Source organism: Melopsittacus undulatus, chromosome 1 (assembly GCF_012275295.1).
Source record: "Melopsittacus undulatus isolate bMelUnd1 chromosome 1, bMelUnd1.mat.Z, whole genome shotgun sequence".
NCBI lineage: Eukaryota > Metazoa > Chordata > Aves > Psittaciformes > Psittaculidae > Melopsittacus > Melopsittacus undulatus.
Genome location: NC_047527.1, coordinates 91,869,600 through 91,896,217, shown reverse-complemented (window position 1 = coordinate 91,896,217; position 26,618 = coordinate 91,869,600). Strand labels below are relative to the sequence as shown.

Sequence of the window (26,618 nt, the reverse complement as noted above, 5' to 3'; positions counted from 1 at the left end):
CAATGAAGACAGAAGCAAAAAGCTTTAAAAATAACAAGGCTATTTCAACAGCGAAGTCCCTGGTGAAATTGCTCTCTGACTTCCCTCACAGAACAGATTGGGCTTTCTGAAAGTGTTACCTACCCAAAGTGCTTACCCATCTGAGTTGGACTTTTGCATGCCGAGGACTTGTCAAACTGACTTCTCACAATGTTTTCTAGAGGTTATTTGGTTTCAGGGTGCTCAGTTTGATATGGCTTTCAGGAACTCAGTTTTCAAAAGGGGCTGACCATACAGTCTTTACCCATCAGAACTCCAAACCCCCCTCCTAACTGGCTTCTTTCTATTGTGATCTCGGTAGCCTAAGGACAGGAGCCACAACTCTTTTCCAAAAATAACATGTCAGCAACTTTCAGAGTTTCATGATTTGTAAATGGTTCTCTGATCAACCTCAGACTTCCTCAAAATTCTCCAGGGGAAAACAGCTTTTACAGATCACAAGAAAAGGACCTTTTTTTGTTTGGTTGTTTTTTTTCAGATATGTTGAGGGGATGTCCAAATAATTCCTCTTCTGGGAGCTGCCTTGATTTTTATTTTTTTTGTGTGCAGTTCTGGTGTCCTCAACATAAAAAGGACATGGTACTGTTGGAACAAGTCCAGAGGAGGGGCACGAGGATGGTCAGGGGACTGGAGCACCTCCCATATGAAGACAGGCGGAGAAAGTTGGGGCTGTTCAGCCTGGAGAAGAGAAGGCTGCATGGAGACCTCATAGCAGCCTTCCAGTATCTGAAGGGGGCCTACAGGGATGCTGGTGAGGGACTCTTCATTAGGGACTGTAGTGACAGGACAAGGGGTAACAGTTTGAAACTTAAACAGCAGAGGTTTAGATTGGATATAAGGAAGAAATTCTTTACTGTTAGGATGGTGAGGTACTGGAATGGGTTGCCCAGGGAGGTTGTGAATGCTCCATCCCTGGCAGTGTTCAAGGCCAGGTTGGATGAAGCCTTGGGTGACATGGTTTAGTGTGAGGTGTCTCTGGCCATGGCAGGGAGGTTGGAACTAGATGATCTTGAGGTCCTTTCCAACCCTAACTATTCTATGATTCTCTGTCACCAGCTGCTCCTGATTATCTTGAAAATGACACTAAGGAGAGATACTACTTCCACATAGTGAGTGCCTACAAGGGCAGTTACATGTGTAACACTCCAGAAATACAGTGTGCATTGCTCAGCCTTGCTGTAAATTCCTCCATAGCCCTTAGACCCAAGTCACAGTGTCTTCATGGTGTTACAACCTACTGGATTAAGTGTGGTTTCAGAAATGTCACTTCATATGGGCAACCTTTTAATAGGTACTAGTCTGTTAGATCTGCAGAGAGAAGGTTGAGAGGGAATTTGGGGGGGGGGGGGGGGGGGGGCTGACAAACCCTTTCCCCTGCTGCTCTGCCACCCGAGTGAGATTATTTCAGTGCTGATTTCCAGTCAGCCCTTCATGCTGATCCACAGTGCCCTGTAATCAACCTTATTTCAGTTCAGATCAATGCAAAGGGAGAAAAAAAAAAAGAAGAAGAAAAAAAAAAAAAAGGAGGTGAGGTGCTACTAGTGCAAGCAGTTACAGAAATGAGAATGACCTAACAGATTTAATGGGAGGAGCATTAGCTCCTACACATAGGGATTTTCCCTGTGACGAGGAACTTTGGGATAAGCCATGTAGGGAATTTCCCACTCTACCTCCAGAAATACCACTCTAGAAGCCGTTGCACTTTCACTCTGCTCTCACAGTCCACCCTGTGCAGAGGCACGTTGTTGCTGCTTTCTGTTTTGAAGCAGTAAAAATCATGTCTTTGGTAGTCTACACTCTACTCATCATTCTGAGCAATGGTAAGTGGGAAGCCTTTTATTTTTGTTTCTGGTCTTTCACATTTATTTTGTGGGGATGTGCTTTGGGAAGACAGGAAGGATTACCTAAGCAATCTCTTTTAAAGACAATGTGTACCTGTGCTTTGCAGTTTGGTGCTTTATCTGTGGGGCTTCTGTGCCTGTCTCGGACATTGCTGTGAGATGTGCTGAAGAAGCGCTGCTGCCCTGTGAAGTTCTTCAGGACACCTCAATCACCTACCAGAGAGTGTCTTGGTATAAAGTAAGAAAAAGCATAAGTATATATGCATAAGAGTAGTCTGCTTTGCTTTCCTACCTGATGCTGGTTTGTCTCATATAAAATGTGTTATTTTATGAAGAGGCATCCTCCTGCCAGTACAGCAGAGATAAGGCAGCAGTCACAGCATTTGAGCTAATCTTGGAGAACATGCATTTTCCATGTCATTGGAGGTAGACTATTTGAGTGTGATCTTTGAATTGCTCTTAGCCTTTTGTGCTAATTATTGCTGGCTTCCAGGGATCAGAATTCAGGTGATAACCCACACACAGCCTGTCAAATACCACTCCAAAGAGGAGTCTTGCCAAGATTTTTCTTCAGAAGAAAAAATTGTACTTAAAACCTTGCAACATCAATGATGTTGTTCCACGGTTAATCTCTGCTGAACACAGAAGCTGATTTTTAATTTGAAATAGAAGAACTAAACAAGTACTTGCTATTTCCTAGGAAGGTTTGGCTGGTGGGGGTGGGCATAAAGGCAGGGTATGCAGAAAGCAAGTGGAGAGCTAGAAATTTTGAGTTAGCTTTTAGCAATCCTGAAGTCTGGCCATTTCCAAAGGAGAGCCCTGCTGACTCTGTTAGGGACTACAAGGATCAAATGGCTAACAAGCAGAAAAGTCCTGCTCAACACTTTCAAGATGAAATATCTCATAGAGGGAGAGGCAGAGTTGCCTAGTGGCTAAAGAAGTGGCTGTTGGCTTGCTGTACACCACCATATATTGTATCAGTGCATAGATTCAGTTTATGGGATGAGCCAAATTAACAGGAAAAAAAAGTAGAGTTTTATTCTCCCCCATTCTCCAGTCCCAGTCATGCACTTGTGCTGCTTATCATGGGCCAATCCTGGTGGTCCTGTGGATGCCTGTGAGGTCAACTCTGTTGTTTGTTATAATAATGGAAATTCAATCCACAAATAAAGATTTTGTTACAGAGTCAAATTACTTTCCCATGTGATGGGAGAACAGTGGAAGGGAAAAATAGCTATTTTTGCTGGATGAAAACTGTTCCATTTATCTCTGTCAGAACATAAAGATACAGCCTTTGCTTCCCCAGCAGTTTGGTCAGATATAGTTTTAAAATTATTTTCTACAGTAAACTGACAAACAGTGCTATTAGATAGGGCTTCTGCGGTTGAAACTTGCAATATATCTGAGTTTCAGTGCTGGTACAACAATGAGCATTTGCCTACTGACTAGGTAACAACTGCAATCAAAAATATCGAAGTCTGAAAGAGCTGGTTTGAACATCTGGCTACCAGCCCATCATCAAGTGCAGCATCTATAGTCTCCCTTTTCCAAAATGCTGAACCAGGCATGGGAGGGAGATAGAGAGGAGAGGATAATGCATTTGGTTGATAATTACTATGGGAACTGGGATAGGTATCAGCTTATTCTTTTTTTTTTTTGCTTTTTTTCTGCTTTAAAAGCTGCATAAGGACATGTATTTTCCCCAGAGACACATGCTAATTATTTAAGGCCCCATGTTCCCCCCAGAGTTCAGGCAAAGCAGCGAGCTCATTGCTGGCAAAACATGTGTCTGGTGAACCTGGCAGAATTGAGCAGAAGTGGTAAGGGATGGGGGAGGAATAAACAGTGAGATTGATGGGATCCCTGAAAGTTCTCCCCCAAACCAATGTCAGAATTCAACAAAAATTAAGATAGTTTCAGCAGGCTGAAGCTGTGGGGATCCTGCAGAATCATGTCCTTCCCTGAGTTCAGTGGCAGCTGGAATGGCCAGGCAACTAACTGGAGCCAAAAGCCATTATCTTGATGAAAGAGTGTAAGAAAACCCTGTAGACCCAATTCTGTGTTGTCTCGTAGCTGATTACAGTTCCACACGGGCACAAAATGACTGCACAAGCAGGAGAGGTTGATGATGTCTTCTGTGTGTGCCCCTTACTTGACAGCCCTCACTAGTGCTGCTTCCCTTTGCAGCAGTCAGGCTGTTACAGTCCAGACTGTTACTGCACATTCCCTGTTCTGTCCCATCAATCTCCTCTCCCTCCACGGTCTCAGTTTTCCTCCTTCATCCGTTTCACTTAGGAAAAGACTGTTTTTCAGCACCCAGCATAACAGGAACTCACGCCTTTTTTTTTTATTTTATTTTTTTTCCTCTGATGACACTGCCAAAACTACAAGAAAAATCTAGCTATATGCCACTCTTGACACCATACTCAGGGTATGATGGCACTAACCATGGTACTGTAGTTCTCTGGTGATTCATCCCAGGAGAGAGGTGGGAAGTGGGGACAGCCAGTTAATGACACTCCTGATGATGCTAGCCCAAGCCACAGCCATATTAGGAAAAGCACAGCACCAAAGCTAAAGAGCCTGACTCTTGGCAGGAAAAAGTAATTTAAGTTCACTCTTTTGTGCTGAAGAAGTAATACTTCTTCTACTTGTGAGGTTATCTAAATAGGCCCCAGCTTGAAACCTCACCTCCTCTCGAGTGTATGCTGCTGTCCCCATTCAACCCTGCAAAAGGAGTGTAGATGCATGGTGCAGCATGACTGGGCTACCCAACATACAGAATTAATCTGTTATTTAAAAAACAGCTTCTGAAGGATTAATCAATAAACACCACATATAACCCCAAAGGGCTACTTAAAAGGTAATTCCAACAAATGGTATGAAATTTCAGACTGTAAAGTTCAAGCAGCTGTTAGACTAAATCTTTTGTATGAGGTCACTTTGAACTATGCAGTAAATGCAAACAATTAACCTTTGCTTCTGATGCTTTAAAAAAATGATGGTGATAATGTTATGGAGCTGCACGTGCAGCTGCTTGTATAGAGTGAAAGCTTGGTGAACAAACCCCTCCTTTCCACTGGCACCTCTGCATGCTCTGACCAGTTAAGGGGTACTTTTAATAGTTCGTTATAATCCACTTTGAAAAAGAATGATACTATTTGAATGTACTTGCTTTTTCAGTTCAGTATGGAAAAGTAATTGTTTAAAGGACTTAATATTCTGGTGTCAAAATCCCACTAGATTGCACTCATCAGTTCCTTCACTTTTGCTAATGTCTTGTACTGCAAAAAGGTGTGCATTTATTTAACCCCTTGTGCACCCAGTATCCTTGGAGCTAATTAGATTATTTGCATACATGAGTGCATGCAAATACACGAGTTACGAGAGTAAGTAGGTCTGTTCAGAATCAGGACCACAGTCAGTCAGCTCAGACAAAATGTTTTTTACTTAGAAATACTTCTGAAGTAGGCAGGTCTAGCGTAATGTGGAGAAAGTAGAGCACCAAGTCCTCTTCCAGCCTGTGCAGCTCTCATCCCATTCACTATATGACCATAAAAAAGTTAAGAAGTACATAATGTTGATGCCTTTTAAGTGTGATTAATTTTTAAGGAGTGCTGGGCTTCCCTATATGCTATAAAACCATATATGAGCTGTGTGGAAGTTTCCCAACTGAGACCTCAAAACTAGGTAATTTTTGAATGCACTGAGGAAATGCTGGTTTGAATCAATGTGGCCCACCTAAGAAACAAAAATCTGGGTATTGAAACCTTACTTACCTTTCTGCCTTATAAGCCCATTGAAAACTGAACAGTTTCTCTTTGTGTAGCACATTGAAAATGAGAACCACTTCATAAACTTTCATAATTATCACTTTATAATCAGTTTGAAAACCAAGTTTAAACACACACAAATGAAGTCCCAGTGGATATTTCCCTATTTTGTTCATGTGATAGCCAGAAAAGTCTTAATCTAAAATAAATCTTGAGGAAGAGGAAAGAAGGCTGCACTTTAGTGAAGTCTGTTAACTTTATAACACTTCCCTGAAAAATATAAAATTCTGGCAGAATTAGTGGGGGAAGTCATATTACAAAGTAAGAATAAACCTTTTAGGCATTTAATATTAATCACCCATTTCTTCAAAGGAAATTACTTTTGCTAAATGTTCATAGATATTTTTTATTAGCATAGATAAATAGTTGCTGAGCTGCTTCAGTCTAATTTCTAGCATACCTGAAGAATGCAGTCAAGTCCCTCAGGAAGGGAGCAGTGGAAATGATTTCCTGACCAAAACTATTCTTTTGCCTGACATGTTCTAGCACTGGATGCCCTTAGCTAAAAAAACCCCAACAAAACAATAAAGGCTGTGTGACTGAATCAGAGGGCTTTTCCAGCTGGGTCACATTGTCATGCAGTTTGCTTGTTGTTGGTTTGGGTTTGGGTTTTGGTTTATCTTTTCTTCTCCCTGCCCATTCCCCTCCTCCCTCTCTCCCCTCCTCCCCCCCCCGCCCCCCCCCAAAAGTCAAAGTTCATGCACATGAGCCCACAATATATGCTGGATTTTTTCAAATTTAATATTGGTATCTCTACATGACACTGTATAGAGACCATATGGATGCACCTTCAGCACTAATCAAATGTAAAATTGCTTTCTTGCTGAAAAATATACCTATTAAGTGGTTTCAGCTCAGTTGTGATTCATTATATGTTGGCTGTCGGGCATTGCCAGAATTCTAGATATTTTGCTTCAGGAAATACATTCCTTCTGACTCTATATAGTTTTTCAATCTCCAGCAGTCAGAAATTTCAGCTTGGTCATTATTCCTGATATAATTTTAAACAAAGGACTTCTACAATCATCCCACCCTCAAAAGAAAATAAATCAATGTTAATTTATCCCACTCTTAAACTGACATCAGTTTTGGACCTGAACCATTTCTTTTTTGAAATTAAAATTTGCTTTGTGGGAAAAGTGGACTATATTGGTACTTTGGGAACCAACATACCACCTTAATCTGGGAAAAGTTAGATGAGAAAAGGTATTTAATGGGAGCAGAGAACAGAAGTTAAGCACTGCTTGCTCTCACATGCACATGATAAAATTAAGTTTTAATTGATTAATTGGGTGTATGTACTACAGAATGGGTGAATTGCCTTTGTCTAGTGGCGCTATCATGTAATGCTGTAGCAGTTTTCAAAACTGCAGCTAAAACCCAGCCAGCTAGGAAAGAGAAAAGTGTTACTCCTCCTTCTTCCACCTTGCTTTTAGTTCTCTGAAGAAGAAATACTTGCTTAAGAGCACTTAAATTTTGGAGACCTAATTATGCTGCCTATATCTCATAATTCATACAGTCAGAGAACAGAATATATCAGCTGAGAGGTATTTTCAAACAAACTTCAGTAATTTTTACATCCACTGTATCACCACCACTATTCTTACCAAAAAACTCCAGGCTAGAAAAAACTTGACAGGAATTGGTATGTTGACTAGAGAATACATGTTGGAAAATTGCAACCTCTTTAGATCAAGTGCTTCCAAGCATTTGGGAACTAGAATAACTTTCAGTTAAATCTGCTAAAATAAGGCAACTGCTCAAGGCTGTGTGCAGTTGGGTTTTGAATATCTTCAAGGACAGAGACTCCCCACCTTCTCTGGGCAACCCATTCCAGTGTTCAATCACCCCTGCAGTGAAAAAGGTTTTTCTTATGTTTAAATGGGATTTCCCAAATTTCAGTTTGTGTTCATTGTCTCTTATTTTGCCTCTGGAGGCCACTGAGAAGAGTTTGGCTTCAGCTTCTTTATCCCCCTGGCAATTGGGCACATGTTAATAAGATGCCCTAAGTCTGGTCTCTTCCAGGCTGAACAGTCCCAGCTCTCTCAGCCTTTCCTCATATGTCAGATGCTTCAAATCTTTAATCATCTCTGTGGCCCTTCACTGGATTCTCTCCAGTATGTCTCTGTCTCTCTTGTACTGGGGAGCCCAGCAGTAGATCCAGCACTCCAGGTGTGTTTCACCAGAGCTGAGCAGAAGAGAAGCATCACCTCCCTCAGCCTGCTGGAGATGCTCTGTTGAGTGCAGCCCAGGAAACTTTGCCACAAGGGCTCATTGCTGACTCATGGTCAACTTCATGTCCACCAGGACACCAGGGCCTTTCTAATAGGTTGGCCCAGCCTGTCCTGGTACATTATTTTGTTCTTCCCTAGGGGCAGGACTTGGCATTTCCATATGCTGAACTTCATGAAGTTTCTCTCAGCCCATGTCCCCAGCCTGTTGAGATCCCTTTGGATGGCAGCACAACCCTCTGGTGCAACAGCCACTCCTCCCAGCTTTGTATTATGTGTAAACTCACTGAGCATGTGCTTTATGCCAGTGTTCAGGTTGTTAATGAAGGTGTAGAACAGTATCAGACCCTGGGGGTAGCATTTACTCTCATTGCTATGGAGGTGATGGAAAACAACAGACTTAGCCCCATAGCTGATTTCTAAAAAACCCTGCCACAGACATTGCCACTGGCCAATGTATATGTGACAATAAACATACACTCACATTTCTTTTGTTGTTTAATTTTCTTAATCGGTAGCTTTTTACAGAAAGGCAGAAGGATGCTGCCGGCCTGCAGGTCCCTGTTTCCCTCCAAATTCTTGCTTCAGTAACCTCCAGCACCCAGCATGGCAACTAGACTCTTCTAATGCAAATGGATTCAGTAGCATTTCTACTGGTCCTGCACAGTAATCACTTGCCTTTTGAATTTTGGTAAAGCCATTACAGCAGATATGGGAGCAGGAAAAGACCACCTCCTTTTGGAAGTGGGAAGCAGGGGGAGCCAGCATGCTGCTGCTTGCTCACCAGCAAGGTAAAAGGGAAACGAACACAAAGGAAATGCAGGCAGAAAATATTTTTTCGCTGTTTAAAGATGGTCCCTACACAAGTGCTGCTACTGACAATGCTCACTTCGATCCCTCTAAGCTTGTGTGGAATTAATTAGGTAAAACCCCTAGCATTTACCTTGGGCTGTGGTATCACCTGGAGGACACTTGGCATGAATTAGTGCTAGATTATCATAGGAGTTTGAGCTGCAAAATGATCTGTCTAGTGAGAGACTGCCAAGTAATTCACAGGAGGTGGCAAACAAAGTGGCATTTTTGTAATTTTAATTAGGTTTTTGGGGAAAAGAGGTTAGCTTGAATAGAGCAAGAGACAGAATGATGACCTTACGGAACATCTCATGGACTTCCTTTTACACAGATGGGATATGGGGACATGGTCTGCAAATTTGCTCAGATGGTTCCTCACTACTTAGAGAATTTAAAAAGGGAGGAGTTGATTTTTTTTTTTTTTTTTTTAGTAAGATGATAGAAGATTGCAGTGGGAAAAGGACTGGATCGGGCATCAGAGAAAGGGTTGCTGTGACCTGAGTAGGAATGGATGCGCTGCGTGGAGAGGCTGGAAAAATGCCACCAGATGTCTCTGTAGCCTAAAAAAAGGCCACAGCAGCACCGCCATGGACTCCCTTGCCTGCTTTGCTCTTCAGTAAGGGGGAGATTTAACGGAGGAGAGGCATGCAAACCCCGAATTAAACCCACACTTATGAACCATTCCTCCTCCTTCCTAAATAAAGAGGTTCGACACCCCCCTCCAGACTGCGACTGGTTTCCCCACAAGTAATCAGGTTACAAAGTAACATTTTCTGCTATTTTGGGGAAAGGCATGTTAGTGCAGCTTTACCCACGCTGCTTTGCCTTACATAGGGAGGGTCTGTGTAAGGCAAAGTTCTGTCTTGCTTGTCTCCAAGGTCATCATCACTATGCTTGTGACAGCAACTGAGTACCTCAAAAAACTTTGGAGGAAATAACCCTATCCCTCAGTGACCCCCATAAATTAGGAAGTTAAATCATTTACCAAAATTCTCACTGGGAATAAGCACATGGTCAGCCATAGGATGTATGGGCTTAATTGACTTCTCCCTTATAGTAGCAGTGTTGATAACAATTGCATACAGAAAGATCAAAGTGTTTTCTCACTCCCAGGTCTCAGCCGCAAGAGTCAAGAGCACCATTTACCTACCAAGACAGCAATTATTATGCTACCAGTGAATTAAAAAAACAACCCAAAAAACAAAACAAATGAAAACTAATTTTCTATGTATAGCTTGGACATCCTACCTGTGGTTTAGGGAAATCTGAAGGGCAGCCAGGCTGATTCTCTTTAATGCCCTGTAGGAGTTTTAAATTTCACTTAGAAAGGGGGGGGGGAAGGGAAGGGAGAATGGCAAAAATTAGATCTGAGGGAGGTCAACTCTATCCACTTAACTGCTGTTGACCCACTTGTAACCAGAGCTGAACCCAGCCTGGGTATTGGAATTCCTCTAACCACATCTCTGGCTGATTGCAGGGCCTGAATATATCTAAATCCTTGAGCACAGTGAAGTCCCTACAGCCTGAAAACCACCTTAGAGGCTCTTTGTTTTATAGCTGCTTGATGTTGAGTGTAATAAGGAGAAGCTGGGGCAAATATACCGAGGAGTTAAGAGGAAGAAGGTACTTCCTTCCCTCTTGTTGGGTGAAATGTGGAAAGCCCCAGGAAATTACTGCTCTGTGTTTCAGTTAATACATTAAAAACCCCCAAACCTTTCTGAGAAAAGTTCTTTACAGTTATGGAAATCTTGTCTTTTAGTCTGATATCCCAGCTCCTGAAAAGCTCCCCAACTTGCAGCTTGTTTTACACTATGTTAGGTCTGCATAAGTAGTGAAGTATAATGGCCCATCAGGCCTGTATTTCTCTCTGGACTCCAAGTACACTTTCCTCATGCAAATATATGACAGGGAAACCAGATACTCCTCGCCTCAGTATGAGAAAATTGTGTTGATGTTAATAGCTTACAGTGAAACTTATACCCTGGTGCAGTAGCTATACCAATAGAAAGTAAGTACTAACATGCAATCCAAAAATGTGTCTATTAAAATAAAACAATAATAATAAAAAAGCCTTGGCTTACATTAGTTATGGGTTTGGCTGAAAACCTGAGCCTTGGACTGTATGAGCTTGCTCTGGCTCTGCTAGTTCACAGAAAGACTGAATTCATTACTTGGGAAACCTTCATGGAGGGCACACTGCCTCAAATCCCAGGGAACAACATCAATGAATAAGAATGGACATGGCCTAATTCAAACCCTTCTCCCATCTTTCAAATCAAGTTAGTGATTTCTCTCTTCTTTGTGGTTCCCAGCCAATTGTCATTTTCAGTGCGTCCTATCACCCCGCAGTACAAACTGTTCTGGGAATACACTTCATTCCTCCAGCAGCCTCTCAGCAATGCCAAGGAATGTAGCTCTTCTGGTTACAATTAAGAAATTCAACATACAAATGCTCCCAAAGTGCACCAGAACCTGCTTGTGACCTTCACGCAACCAAATCTGAAGGAGTCAAAGCAATTTTTTGTTCTTTGGTTCCAATAAAGCATGGAGCGGAGGGGAAGGGGGGAAAACCTCCATTTCTCCAGAGAGACACTGTGATTTCAGGGGTCAGCTGCACAGAAACTGGCACAGGGAAGTGCAGTTTCTAGGGCTGCATTCCCACAAAGAGCTCAGGGCTGCAGGGTCGCTGGGTGGATGCCAGCCTGTGCTGGCAGAGCTGCTGCACTGTCGCATGCCTGCTGGGTAGGCAGGTTTATTTCCCACCGCTTCATGGCAGAAAGTGTGCTGGCAGGGCAAGTGCAGGTAGTGGTGGATTTTACCTGCTGGCTGCCATGCTTTCCTGGAGACCTCTCATCCCCAGAGCCAGCACTAAGCAGCTAGGTAGGGCTGTCTTTTGGTGCCTTAGCTCCATCCCCATGAACTCTTTGAACTCTTTTAGGGCCTTTGCATAGACACTTTGAGAGGAAACTCTTCCCCTTCCTTTCATGTTATGTCTGTACCAGGATTGTGTCCAGGTGAGACAGATAAAGAAGCTGTAACAGAATAGCTCTATAGTATCTGCCTATAAATGTAGTGTCTATTTAAGCAAACAAGCAAATATATTTTGATTGTAAGCATGAATCTACTGATGCTTTTGAGGTTCCTCCTTTTCCCCACCTCTCCTCAGCCTCTGCATTTTAAGCCATAAGGTGGCTTTAAAATTCTCTTTCCCCTAAACTCAGGATGACACTGTTGCCCAAGATGTGAAACATATTTGTTTTCCAGATGGCTGGAGAAGGCGAAGAAATAGTGTGGAAAGTCCTTGATGTGGAATCTCAATATCCAAAAGAACTTGGGAGGTCCCTGGGACTCTCCAATGACACCTTTTCACTGAGGATCAAAAATGCAACCAGCCAAAACAGCGGGACATATAAGTGCACTTTGGAGGAACAGAGAGGAGAAAACAGTCTCAGCAGCATAGTCACATTAAAAGTAACAGGTACAGTAGAGACTTTTGATTGTACCATGCTGTGCGTGGCATTTAATGAAGGTAACAGTTAAAAATATTTTACAAACTCCAGAACTATGTAACACCTTGCTTTACATTTTAGGTTGTGCTGGAATAGAAGATGAAAAACTGAAAAAACACAAAGCTGAGCTTTTCATGCTGACTTGCCTTGGGATTTTTTACTTGCTGCTCATCTTTTTCACCTGTGTAAGTAATTACCTTTCTTATAAACAATCCAACTAAAAACAACAAATAAACTCCCCATTCATTTTCTCTGCCAGCACTGCCTTAACACAGCCAGTCAGAAGTTGGTGGTCATCACTTAATTTGTGATCAACCCCTTTAAATACTCACAGTGTTTTCAAAGCCAGAGGAAACTTGAGTGTGTGGGTAATGCAGGATGGAGTCCCTAAGAGATAACTGCACCCTGATCTAAATAAAACTAGACAGTTATTTTCCTGTACCCCACTGCACATTTCTGCTTCCAGTTCTTCCAAATGCAGGGCTCTCTTCAGTTTAAGGGCACATCAGCAGCTCTTCTGGTTTGGTACTTGAGAGCAGTATTTGCCCAAGATGGAGGCACAGGCCCCTGGGATCCCTTCCCTACCTACAGCATGTGCTGGCATGATGGACAAGTTCAAGTCCACCTACTTTTTGTCTCAGTTTCCATACCTGTAAATTGGTGATAACCCCTCTTTGGATGGGAATTTTTGTGAAGCTACATCTTCCTTGTTAAACGGACATTTTAAAATTCCTGGAAAATAACATCCATGCCCTTAATGTTGGCTGGTAGCTTTGGGAGAGGTGGGGAGGAAAGATATTCTGGAAGCTCACTTCAAAGAGGCAAAACTATGCTTTGTCTGTAGCAGGGGTGAAGTTGCTCCCTTGTGCAGAGGTCTGCACCTCCTGGCTTAGAGGCAGCATGAAACTTGGATGTCAATACAATACAACACCAGCTGCATTTCAAACTAAAACCAAAACAAACCCAGCATTCTGGGAGGTCAGATTTAACTTTTGCTGCCTATTTCGTATTTGCCATCTTGTTTTGCTCCTCAGCAGATGAATCATAACTGTTGATTGGAGAATATCTAATTAGCTGCAGCTAAATGTAGCTTTTCACGTATCTTCAGGGAGCAATTAAATTTATGCCTGTCTCTTTTTTAGATTGACAATCCTCCCAGTAATATGTGCCATTCAGACTAAAGTTTGACAAGATAGATCTTGTAGGAATTTATTAGGATGAAAGTTATGAAAGCAAGGATATCACTCAGAAGAGACAGATGCCCCTGTTCTGCTGTGTCCTGAAAGAATTTCATTTCTCTACAGAAATGTCTCCTTCCCATACATAAAAAAGTCCCAATTTTAGTGGTGTAGTTAAAAAAAAATCAGAGCTGTGCACATAAGTCAACCATTCTGGTGGAATTATATGTATTTTACACTTGGGTGAGGTCCAGTCTTGGATACCAGCCCAGCTTTCATCAAAATTTAATATTGCCCTTATCTCACAAATGAGCTTCATTATTTAAAATGTCTGTTTAGTTCTTGCAGGTTGCCTTATTCTCTCCTTTAGTGGAGATTTTGCTTTAGCTTCACTAAACTCAACAGCAACTTTAAGACTGCTTGGCAGGATGGGGGCTTTACTTTGACAACGTGATGAAAGTATTTCAGGCATTGGCCTATATTGAAGGCAGGTGGAAACACACTTTCAAGAGCTTGATGCAAGGCCTGTTCCTATGAAAACTTGAATTAAATATAAATTTCATTTTGTGACTCTTTTGTCTTATAAAGCTCCTTAACTGAGCAAGAAGCAGCAGTTTTTCTTTGTACTGGGGGCTTCTGGTAGCAAAAAAAATTGAAAAGGTATATAATGAGCTATGGTTAGCAAGGAGAAAAAGCAAAACTTTAAAACTTTTTTTATAAAAAAGGCTTTTCACCATAGTTCTCAGTTTTAAGCTTTCCTTTCTGTTTTCTCTTTCAGATGTGCCTAAGAAAAGAGAGCCTATCTCCCAGTAGTCAAAAACCCAGACCAGATATGCAGCACATGCTCACCCTCATCAATGTACATGAAATGACAACTTTCCAGGCTTTAAACAGCAACAGCACTTGCAAAAATGAGCTTGCTTCAGGTTCTGTCTAAGTTGATGCTGACAGGACCGTGGGCTCATCAGTAAACACAACACAAAACTGGGCGGCTGAGTAGTATGAAGAGGAAATAAATGATAACATACAGCCTCTTCAGAACAGGCTGAAGGTATCAGAAACCTGTCAGTGATCTGCTTGTGCTGGACAAGCCTTCGACAATGTTATGCACTACAGTAACTTTGGGGAGTTAGGTGGCTAAGAAATACCTTTAGAGCTACACAATGCTGTTATAATGCTGTCATGAAGTTGGTACTATTTCTGCTGTGCAGCTCTTTTGCTGTGAGCAAGAACAGACCTGTGACATGAAGACTAAGTTGGAGGGAGGCCATAGTACGAAGCTGGGGGATTAAGCTCTCCACTGAACTAATAGCTCACATCTTTCAGAAGTAAACAGAAGAGGTGCTGCAGTATGAAAAGATAAGTGTGCAGGGCTTTTTCTTCTCTAAGCGTGATTATGGATGTAGTACCTTTACTTCAGATGGGATGTAACTTGTCATGTGATGTTCAAGTAAGCTGAAGTGGTAACTTCATGGTCTTGTCCTGAGTGGATCAAATCAACATTCACTTTGGAATCTGAGTGACAGGCTGAAATGTAAGAAAGGGGAAAGCACTCTGAAAATCTTTCTGGACTGAGAGAAACTTTGTATTTATCTCTGCAAGAGAAAGAGGGACACAGTTCCCAGAGGTATCTCTAGATAGGTCAAACCATAGGAAGCTTCAACAAGGCTGTTGAAATTATTGAAAGACCTTGAAACAACAAAGAGAAGAGAGAAGAAGCCTATGATATTAAGGAAATGTAAAGATGACTTGTTTTGTGGTTCATAAACATGAAGCCAAATGTATGTGACACCTATGTCAGTCAAGTTACACAAGTGATGACAGTAGCCATGGCTTGGAAGAAATCAATTATCCATATTTTTGGGATGTCTTAAGTCAGTTGTGAAATACAGGATTCGAAGATGGGACATATAAGCACTTAATTTTGGTGCTGACAATGTGTATGTATGAGAAATGAGGACATGAGAAAAGCTGAACTCAAGAACACAATACAAGGCTTGTTCTCTTTAACCAAAGAAAGCACGAGGAATTCTGAAGTCTGAAATCAAGGAGCCTCCCTTATCAGGCTGTTGGTGCAGAAGGTGAAGCAAGGAGTCTGGAGTGACTGCGGCTGATTATGCCACATCAAAATTTGAGCCAAAATATGAGAATATGTAAGGACTTAAGAACATAATACAAAATAAAAAAATAAAGCCTTCAAGAGCTAAACTGCAGCATTATGATTTTTAATAGAGTTTGGAATTCCACATTGTTGACAAGGAGGCTCTTTGTGTAATTCTTTGACTAGTTTTGAGGTGCTGATGGGAAAAAAAGCACTGTGGATCACTCAGTATTACCTCTGTGAGCAGGCCTTAAGGGGACCCCTGACCAGAAGATTGCTTACAAGGGATATGCAATTAAAGCATGGTAAATGAATGGCACATTTGCTTTTATATAATCCACTTTTACATATAAATATGTATAACATACTTAAAAATTCAGAAGTAACCTACCATTTGTTTTTGTGCACCACATATGGCACATAAACACAGAAATATTCCGTATCAATTGCATTTTATTTTACAACCAACATAATTACATCAAATAATGTAAATGCCTGATCCCACCTCTTCTGCAGGAGAGGGCGTGTCTGTGTGTATAATTGACTAAACAAAGGAAAAGGTTATGCATTTCTAAGGACCTACCATAATTTAATTTTCCTCAAAATTTCACTTTCTGTCCAAAGTACATTCTAATACACCTGTTTCCTACTGACTGGCAAGTCTACCAAGGGTCACTTTTAAACATGGTGCACCAGGGTGGATAATGCGTATGTTTAGGTAGCAATAATACAAAATGAATGTGCATGTGTAATAGCTGACCTAGGTAGGGTGATCAGGTCTCTCCATTTGGTTAGAAAGGTGATTAGAAAGGCTTAATATCGGACAGTCATAAGATTTTTTTGTTTATTTTTAAATTTTTTTTTTTAGGAGAATTGAGAAGAGGAAGGAAGGGAAAAGTAACTTGAAAGAAGTTAATAACTAACCAGTAGCAAAGGCTGAATCACTTTTAAAATTATTTCTTCAGAAATATAAATAGGATCAGATCAGATAGGACAGAATGGGAGAAGGGACTTTTTGTCCATTATTTTTTCCCTGAGCCAAGCTGTTTGCAATACAGAAGATTGGGCCTGAGGTAACAACACTGTAAGTCAAATTTCAGTCTCAGAAGTTTCAGGCTTGTTGATTCTGGGGATTTGGTGTAGGCCCAGCTGTGCAGTGGAAGCAATCATGTTCAAGGCCACTTAAATGCATTAAATTGTTTAGAAGAAGTAAGCAGTGAGAAATTCTTATGCCAAGATGCTTGACTGAATCACAGAACTGGAGAGAAAGAGACAATGTCCTAAAGTAATGGAGCTGCCTATGCAGCCTCTAAAAGATATAAAGAAAGGATATAAAGATATTTGGCATTGTAGGACAAAAACTAACACTAGCTAGAAATATTATGAATGAGAACCAGACAAGTGAAGGATATGATATACAGTGACTTCAGCATTAACAGGAAAGCAAAATCATCTTGTCTGAAAAGCTTGCAGAATGAGGCACAAGTGTTTTTCAGCATGGTATCCCAAAAGAGATGGTCATTTTCTTGCAATATGGATCTGTGGATCTAAGTAGCCTATTTCAAAATTACTGCCCCAGCTAGTGAGCATAGAGGGGGTGAGCACATGTGCACGTTCTTTAGACTTTAACACTTCATTATGGAAGGGAATGTGTTTGCGAATTGCACAATATAAAGGCTGATTTGATTATACAGAAGAATTGCTTGTTGGACAGAAAAGTTTTTTCCAACACTTACTGATGCCTCAGTTTTGTAAAATAACATGATAACACAAATGTATACTAGAACTGCTCTTTGTAATACTTTCTTACAATACATTTTAGAATCAGGAATTCAGTTAATACCAGTAAATCTATGAGGTGGAAATACCATAATCTTTGTGTTATAAATAAAAGCTGGACACCTGGAAATCAGAAAGCTCATCAAGAAGTCTGGATCAGAACCAGGAAGAGACCTGCAGTTTTCTAACTCATGTGTAGGTGCCTTAACCACAGGAGCCTCCTTGTTAATATTTCTTGTGGGGTTTGTAACTTTTTAACAGATTCCCTCCCACCCCCAACCCCCCATAATCTGCATTTTCCTACTGTTTAGCCCAAAGGTGAACCATCTGTGTTCAAAGATAATAATAAGCATTACATATAAAATTACTCATACAGAACGAGTTTGTATGCCTGTGATTAAGGAATATACAGAGAAACACTGCACCACATGGAGAAATTACCACAAAAAGAAATTGCAACAACCATACACTGGAGCTAAATGAATATCCAAAATGTCAGTGAGGGAAAGCTAAAGGACATAATCCACAAAATGCTGAGTGTATGAATTATAACCCTTAGCTAAGCCTGATTTGTACAGCTAGCTCTTACACAGCAGATAACCCAGGCTGACAGTGACCTTGACAGCATTGCAACAGTAATATTTTCTGCAAAGGCTGAACAGTTTTCAACCTATTTCTCCTGAGTAGGACATACAAGCACTCTTGTATTCAACAGTGTGGACCAAAGTAATCCTCAGTATGTGTCTGTGAATGATACAATCAGAATACAGCTTTTGGGCATGCCAAATGTCTCCCTTCCCTCTTTCTTCTGCCCTTGATAATTTTGGAGGGCATAAAGAGTGTTAACCCTGGTACATGCATTCCCTTTCTTCTCCCTCTAAGCGTCGCAGTGCAGGGGGGATCTGGTTCCAAGTCCATTGAGCAACTGCAAGTACTTAGTGACCTTCTCAACCAATACATCTGTCCCTTGGGAGCAGTAACTGATTTTCCTCATCTCTGTATGTAGAGACAACACTTCTACAGTATGTTACAGCTACACAGTTGAGGAAATTATAAGTATTTTCCCCTGTATTTTCCCCACAGCTCCTTTTCAAGTAAAGATCAGTAAAACCCTAATTCTCAGTCATTTGTGGAACTGATGGACTGTTCCCACTCCATTTTGCTGCCAAGCCCTGTGCTTGCAATGCTCTGCTTTTTGCTGACTACAGCCGGTATTAGCTTTTGTGTAAAGCTGCGAGAAGAGTGCTGTTGACTCTCTGGAGCAGTGATGTAAATCCTAAAAAATCCACCCAGGGAATGGGTGGTGGCAAGAGTGACACAGGTCACTGCAAGGAGTGGTATGTCCTTTGAAGGCTTAATCTTACACCCAAGCCCCGTGAGTCCTCCCACCCTTTGATGGAAAAGCTTTCTACGTTCCTGTGGCTGAGATACAAGTGCATCTGTTACCCTGCAAATGGACAGCGTGGGCTGATTTTAAGAGTTCACACTGTTATGAGACAGATGTCACAGCCAGTGTAAAAAAACATAAAGAACCCACACAAACCAACCCCATGGACAGACTGAAGATAAGGAACAACAACTAAGAAACAGGTCCTAAGGGAAACAAGGCTTGTACAAGCCCAGTGCAAACATAGGCCTTGATCTTTGGAGAGTCTTTCAGTTGCTTCTGTGAAGGGAATAAGAAGAGCCTGTAATACTTGTGTTTTTTGTTTGTTTGCTTTAAAAGATATTTGTTCTGTGTGCCTCAGTTTCCCTACCTATGAATAGCAGTGAATTAGTTCAGGTGTTGTCTTGCATGAGAGCCCAGGAACCTGCCGATATTTAAAAATTACTGCCTCCTAGGAAGGAACTTTTTACCCACGTTTTCTTTCACAGGAGAGAACAGGAGGCTTGAATTGCTGGACATCAGCATTAAGGTACAAGAGAAACTGGATCAACAAGAACTGGTAACAAGAAGAATACAGCAGTCTCTGCAAATGGTGAGGTCTAGACCAAGCACCTGTAACACAAATGCGTGACAGTTTCCACCCACTCCCTTTCTCTATTTTCTTCCCATATGAATTCCAGCTCTGTCAATTCACTCTCACATCTGTTCTCAGACTTGGTATCAACACTGTTTTAACCACATTCCTTCCATCTTCCGAGCTGGAAGTGTACAAGCCAGGAGAAATTAACCCTTTCCCTTCATTAGTGCCAGCTAGCACGTTGCATTCTTGTGATGCAGCTGCTGGAGTTTAGGTGGGCAGCAGACCCAATGGGGCTCCATCAGCTCCTCTAATTGAGAGCTTGCTGTGCGTATTTCTGCTGAATTAAACTTGTAATTGCATACTGAGCACTAGAGGTCTGGAAGGCCAGCAGCATCTGGGGCTCTGTGAACTGGTGTGCAGCCAGCACAAGTAGATCTCCCTATTCAGCTCAGCACTCCCTAGACCATACCTAGATACCTTGTCCAATTATAGGCCCCCAAAACTGACACAAAGGCAGTCAGGGCTAGAATGCTAGCCCTGTGAGGAGTGGTTGAGGAACTGGGGCTTGTTTGGCCTGGAGAAGTGATAGGCCTGGGGAGACCTAAAAACAGTCTCCTCAGTAACTATGAGGTAATTATCAAGAAGACAGAGCCAAGATCATTACAGTGATACATGGTGTGAAGACGAAAGGCACTGAGCATAATTTGAAACAAGAGTAATTGAGACAGGAATATTGTTTCCCTGTGAGGACAGCTAACCAGTGGAATGGGACGTACACAGAGGCTGTGGAGTTTCCATCCCTGAAGGCTGTCTAGTCCTAACTGGACAAAACCCTAAGCAGCTCACTCTGATCCCACAGCTCACCCTGCTTTGAGCAGGAGGTTGGATTAGTGACCTCCAGAGGTCCCTTCCCACCTTAATCATCCTATGATTCTGCACTCCTCATGGAGTGCAGAAATTTTTTTTATTGCTGCTATTTTTTTTATTGCTGCTATTCAAGATGTTGATCACAATATGAATGGACCACTCCAAGGTATCTGTACTCTGCCAGTAATGACGACAGATATCTCATACAGAATTTGTAGACTACAGTATAGAATGTATAAAAAAATGTATGAAAATGGTAGAAAAAATACAAACTATAGACAATTTGGGCCTCAAAAATGGGTAACTAGTCCTTGTCCATTGGTAAAAGATTAATAAAAATGCAGGTAAAAAATGTGGTAGTTTTTACAACAAACTTAAGATTTTAAACTTTACCTCTTTACTCAAGGACAAATGCACAAGGATAGAATGGGGCACTGTCAGAGACCTTTATCTGTCTTTTGGCTTTTCTCATTACGAAATACTTCTGCTAGTGCCCCTTGCAGAAATTCATCATCTCCAACACATCCTGCGCTTGAATTTTGGAAGTGTTCATGATATGGAACATTTAATAAAGACAGTTCTTGTCAGCATCCCATCCCTGAATCTCAGAACTATGTGACAGCAACAGGCAAGTGACCGTACACATGCACACTGGCTCACAGAGCCAAGCACATAGTCTCATCATTTTCTGGTCTATGCAGCACTCAGCCACACTAGGGTTTATATGTGGATAAAATAAGTAAAAAAGATGATAAACTTTGGCACACCTTCATGAATGAGCCAGTCTCCTGTGTACATGGCATGTACATTTCTCACACTGGGATGCTTTATGCAACCTTTATCCTTGCAGACATCAGGGCTCAGAAACTGCTGCCTCATGGGGCAGTTCAGTGGGAGGGTCACTGACAATGGAGCCAAACTGCTTTCCTGCCTGGGAGAGGCAGCTCCCCCTTCTCCATACCATCTCACACAGCTCCCATCCTTGGGCTTGCAACTGTGCCCTTAACTGGCTAAAAACTATGATCCCAGATATCAGATACTGGGACCTTTCTGCTAGGCTGTGAGACACTGGTCCTGGATGGAGCATGTTCTTCAGCTAAGCCCCATCTAGACCACATTTCTCAGGACTGAAGTTACCCAGGAACCCTTCATTGCTGTCTTATTTGCTAGGGATAGGAGAAGGAACCCTGTGTTAAGGGCTAAGAAGTGCCCCTATCTTATGAAAGTGCTCAGGACAATAGAAGATCTGTGTGGGACTTTTTGGAGGCCGCCTGGGGCCCAGGCAGAAATGAGAGATTTACATACTATAGTAGCTCTTCTGTTAAGTGTACAGAGTACTATCTACACACAAATCACGTTGCCAGGCCCTCTCTCCTACTTACCATACAAATAACAGTCAAGTGGATTAAGATCCAGACAATTGTGACTGACTCACTGCTCTCTACTTAGAAGGACAAGCTAAAGTGCTCCTTCCCTTGGAAAAACAAAAACCCACTCCCCCACTATCCTGCCCCTGCCCAAGATCAGTAAAAAAAGACAAACAACACTCCTACAACATTTACTATAGTTCCTAAACAACCAAACTTGGCAGTTTGCAATGACCCTAGAATAAGAGATGTTCCCCTCAGTTCATGCTTCCTGTCACCTAAGCAGGTGGAAAATCTCCTGGGTTTGTCTTCTCACAGCTTCTTTCCATTTCACTCCATCTTACCAGCTGTAAACGTCTCTGGTAAATTGTGCTAGTACGTTTCCATTAACATTAGCAAAAGAAAAAAAATGTCAACTCTGCTGACAACAACTGTCGGTGTATGAAGATTAATCTTTATATAGCACGCAGAACACAGATCTGTTCTACATCTTCCAGTACAGACTGTACTTTGTTTCTGCTCCTCAACAATAGCTTTCATGCAAAAAAGAAAAAAAAATAAAAGTCACTGTATCTTAGCATTAATATGTTCACATTGCTATCTCTTAAGCTTCACAATTCATGATGCATTTGGCAAACTATTTCTCTCTCTGCTAGCAGTACAAGAGGTAAGTGGAGTCACTCACCCCAAATTTCTAGGACAGACAAAATACAGCTTTTTCCACTTCAAAGAAATATTCACAGGCTTATCTTATTTACAGCTTGTAGCATGGAAAGAGTTAAGGCTTTTTCCACATTAAATAGCAACACACAACTGAATACATGGGAGGCCTACCCTGACATAAACACGATGGCATGGCAAGTGTTAAAGCTATGGGCATGGTAAATTAGGGCTTTGAAAAACATCTCAGTTGGGAGCAATTTTGGAAAATTTTGAAACATCAATTACTAACTCTTATCCTCCCCCCTCTAAAGTGGCCTTTGAGGATTGGTCACTTTGGAGAAAAAAAATTAGAAGAAAGCTTCTACACTTGACATACTTGATCCATCCATAAATGTAAACATGCCTGAAATGCAGTTGGGTTTTTCTCTTACTAAAGATCATGTGGAAGCAATTACCTGAATGTAAATGTGATAAAGAATGGATGAAATGCAAACCAAATGATGCCTTATTACTTAATATAAAGAGACTGTTTCACAAGATCAAAGTTGTGCAGCACAAAACGTAACAGGCTTCGCTGGAGAGAAAGGCTTCAGAGATTTGTTTAAAACATAGCTGCATTTTGATGAAATGCTAAGTAGACAAAATTAGGGTAAGTTTAAAGTGTTTCCCAGAACCTGACCTATGATCTTCAATAAAATCTTTTCTCTCCTCCCACCTTCTACCACTCTGTACCATTCCCAGATGCTGTGGAGTTGATAAGAAGGAACTTCCCTGGTGTCATCGGGGCAGGGGATAAGAGCTGCTGTATCCCAAAGCCTGAAAGAAGTGGCACCGATGGCACCCTATGTGGGCATCAGAAAGAGAAACACCTTGTCAATATGTTTTCAAAGCATCCCTTGTGCTAGCGCCTCCCTGTGCCTAGCCATCGCTACCTCAGCAAACATTTGTCAATAAAAGAAGGAAAGGCAGCAAGACAGTTTCTCCCAGGAACAAAAGAACTGGAGTGGAGGAGAAATATCAAGAGTAATTTTAAAATGTTTTCCTACCACAGGTTATTTAATAAAATACAATTCCCATCAGAGCCTGCTTTATCCTCCACCACCTTCTCCAGTGTTAGTTTTATTTCTCTGTTATTTTATAGCAATTTATACTTTTAAGAAGCTGTAAGCAATAGGCAAGGAGAAGGTGTGCTGGGGAGCTGGGGTAGGGGTTTGTCCTCTTGGTGTTACCTTCCCTCCCATGTCCCCTTTTACCCCAGAGCTCCTGCTTACTGCTTTTGCCCAGCTGTTGTTTCATGTATGTCAGAAGTCTGCAGAGTATCTAGAGCAATGACCGACAGTGCTGGGTGCTGCTATAACATAAATCAATGAGCAATAAAGTTAAGTATCCAAGTCATGTAAAGAAAGCAACTTGGCAGTGGACTGTAACCATTAATTAAAAAAGAAAAAAAAACCCACATATAACTGGGAACGTTTGATCTTGACTTATTGAAAGGATTAAAGATAATGCAAGAGAAAAAGAGCATGCACAGGATTAATGCACCTATCTCCCATAGCATTAGCTCTTTAAAAGAAATCATATATGTTAAGCTCCCAAAGAGACTGTTTTCTTTTGTTTTTCAATTACATGCAATAATGGGGAGGATTTTGTGAGTGAGTCTGACGCTTATGCCTCAAATAACACCAAGGGTACTGTACCTCATTCATGCTTATTTAACAATCTTGTAAAGAAGAAAAAAAGTAAGAAAATTATGATTGAATCAGCCATTTTCCCTTCTCAGCAGAGACACATTGTTAAGTATTGTTATTGAAAACTCATTGTTATGCATTATTTTTGCAGTGGTCACAGTGTTCAAAGCAGCTTATGGAGCAAATATAAAACACTTGGCACCTCAGAGGACACAGACTTTACAGTGGCTTTGATCGTGCAAACATAATTCTTTCATTTTAAAGGAGTTATTCATGGGAATAAATATTAAAATGATACCAAGCATTTGCACTGCCAATTTATAATTAGATGTGAACACAGAATCATAGAATCATAGAATCAACTAGTTTGGAAAAGAGCTTTAAGATCATTGAGCCCAACAGTTTGTCCAGTACAGTCAAGCCCATCACTAAACCAAGTCACTAAGGGCAAAATGATCTCCCCTCAAGATCTCACTTTAATGACTGCCCTTCATGACCTCCAGTCACAGCCACCCCTCATCTGCCCCCTCATAGTGGCCCACGCTACATTGCTGCTGCCCCTACATCTCATGGCCACGCCACATCCCCCCACAAAGTCTGTCCTCATGGCCGCCCCTCATGTTCCATGCCTGTTCCTGCTCTTGCCTCATAAGCTCCCCTCACAACCACCCCATCTCTTGCCTCCTGATCTCCCCTCATGGCCACCCCTGCTCTGCCCTCATGATCTCCACTCACCTGTCATGGCTGCCCCTCCTGTCCCTTCATGATCTTCCCTCATGGCTGCCCCTGCTCTCCTCTCATGATCTCCACTCACCTGTCATGGCTGCCCCTCCTGTCCCTTCATGATCTTCCCTCATGGCTGCCCCTGCTCTCCTCTCACAATCAATCTTCACCCCTTGTGGCCGCCCATTGTATCTTCTCAGGATCTCCCCTCATGACTGTACCTGCTCTCCCCTCATAATCTTCCTGCATGGCTGCCCTTGCTCTCCTCTCATGATCAGTCTTCACCCCTCATGGCTTCATGGCTGCCCCTTCTCTACCCTCATGATCTCCCATCAACTCTCATGGCTGCCCCTCCTGTCCCTTCAGGATCTCCTCTCATGACTGCCCCTGCTCTCCCCTCATGGTCTTCCCTCATGGTCACCCCTCCTATCTCCTCACAATCAATCTTCACCCCTTGTGGTTGCCCATCATGCCTTCTCAGGATGTCCCCTCATGATCTCCCCTCATGGCCGCCCCTCCTGTCCCTTCCTGATCTCCCCATGACTCACTGCAAGACAAAAGATGGAAAAAAGTAGTGACTGAGTACAGCTCACCTGGGTGAGCCATATGCTCATCCTGGTGATGTAGCAGCTTCTTCTGGCTTCCCTTCTCCTCTCTAGCTTGCTTGGAGTTTCTGCTGGCCCAGCAACAGCCAGAAAGAGTGGTGTGGGGAGTGGGGTTAGTGTTAAACTGGCAGCTCAGGTGGTGCAATTCAGAGTAAAGGCAATGTGGCAATAACAGCCATCAGCTGAGAGATTTCTTACAGCAGTAATTCAAACATGACTTTAAACTTGTGTTTAATCATTCCTTTCCACCACTGTTCATACCCCCACAAAATTTAACTCCAAACCAGACAAATGAAGGATTTGAGGTTGTTCCTGTGCTAGCAGCCGAGCAACTTGTCATTTGCTGCAATGGGAATAGATTCAGGCCAACATCTCCCACTTGAGACCAACACTGGGTTGGCAGCTTCTCATTAACTCATTAGCTTCATTACCTGTGGGTAACGGTCAAGTCAGAATAATTTGCTGTTATGTGGGTCGTATGCTTTGGAGCTCATTCTGTGCCCTGCAGAGCATCAGCAGTCCATCATTTCACTGACTGCTTGGCTTTAAAAATAAAAGCTCCTACCATCAGCACACAGGCTCACTCTGTGAGACATGCCTTGCTCAAAACACACTGCGTGGTCCCTCTGATACTAGCATGGCCTGGTCTCATCCTTGCTATGGACCAGTATAAAAGAGTATGTCCCTAAGGATTTTTTTTTTTTACATTCAATTTATTTTGGCATTTCCAAAAGCCTCAGTATTTTTCTGAGTTAATACTTGGTCTGTGAGTTTTTTGTTACTCTTCCAGGATTGAGATGGCAGTGATTTTAGTGAAAGCATAAGATATTAGTTGTGGAGATGGACTTCAGTTTAGGATGCTGGTTACAAGCTTAGTGGTTTTGAATCAATAGATACTGTAAGGCAGTACACATCCATAACGAAGCAAGCCCAAATACACAGAGATTGTTTTGTTTTGTTATGTTATGCCCTGTAAATTCTCAACGATGTAAATACGCCTTCCTGTGGGATTAATTCACAGCTTCAAATCCATAATGCTAGAACCTGCTCTGTGCATGCAGCACCTAGTAATTGCCTTGACTTCACACAGATGTAACAGATGAGTAGAATCTGGCCTCAACCTTTGAATTTCTTGAGAAAATAAAAGGCTTAATTAGGAAGATGAGAAAGTGTAAAGCCCCTAATGACAGGAGCCGAAAGACCCTACATTTGCAAAATGTACCAGCAATCCTGAGTACATCCATTTTAGCTGCCCAAATTCATTGACCAAGAGACAGGTTCCAGGTGTTTTCTCCCAACACCACCTGGCACTTCCTGAGAAGGGGAAGCCATGTCACCTGATGGATGGTTTCCATGTTATCAGTTAGTAGCTGTG

The 26,618-nt window shown here is 41.9% G+C and overlaps 1 protein-coding gene across 1 annotated transcript; it reads left to right on the top strand.

Annotated features, from left to right (window-relative positions):
* The first annotated feature begins 1,781 nt into the window (after window positions 1-1,781).
* Window positions 1,782-14,420, top strand: CD83 (CD83 molecule). The gene is made up of 5 exons (XM_031049726.2): window positions 1,782-1,859; window positions 1,988-2,118; window positions 12,061-12,274; window positions 12,387-12,490; window positions 14,262-14,420. Exons 1-5 carry the CDS (start codon window positions 1,817-1,819, stop codon window positions 14,418-14,420), a joined length of 651 nt encoding a protein of 216 aa, XP_030905586.2. The 5' UTR covers window positions 1,782-1,816.
* Window positions 14,421-26,618: the final 12,198 nt, after the last annotated feature.

Bases quoted from the DNA above. Each gene is read 5' to 3' on its own strand.
- CD83 (XM_031049726.2), top strand. From the start codon at position 1,817: ATGTCTTTGGTAGTCTACACTCTACTCATCATTCTGAGCAATG. The intron at 1,860-1,987 runs GTAAGTGGGAAG...TGTGCTTTGCAG, and splicing joins ACTCATCATTCTGAGCAATG to TTTGGTGCTTTATCTGTGGG. The intron at 2,119-12,060 runs GTAAGAAAAAGC...TTTGTTTTCCAG, and splicing joins AGAGAGTGTCTTGGTATAAA to ATGGCTGGAGAAGGCGAAGA.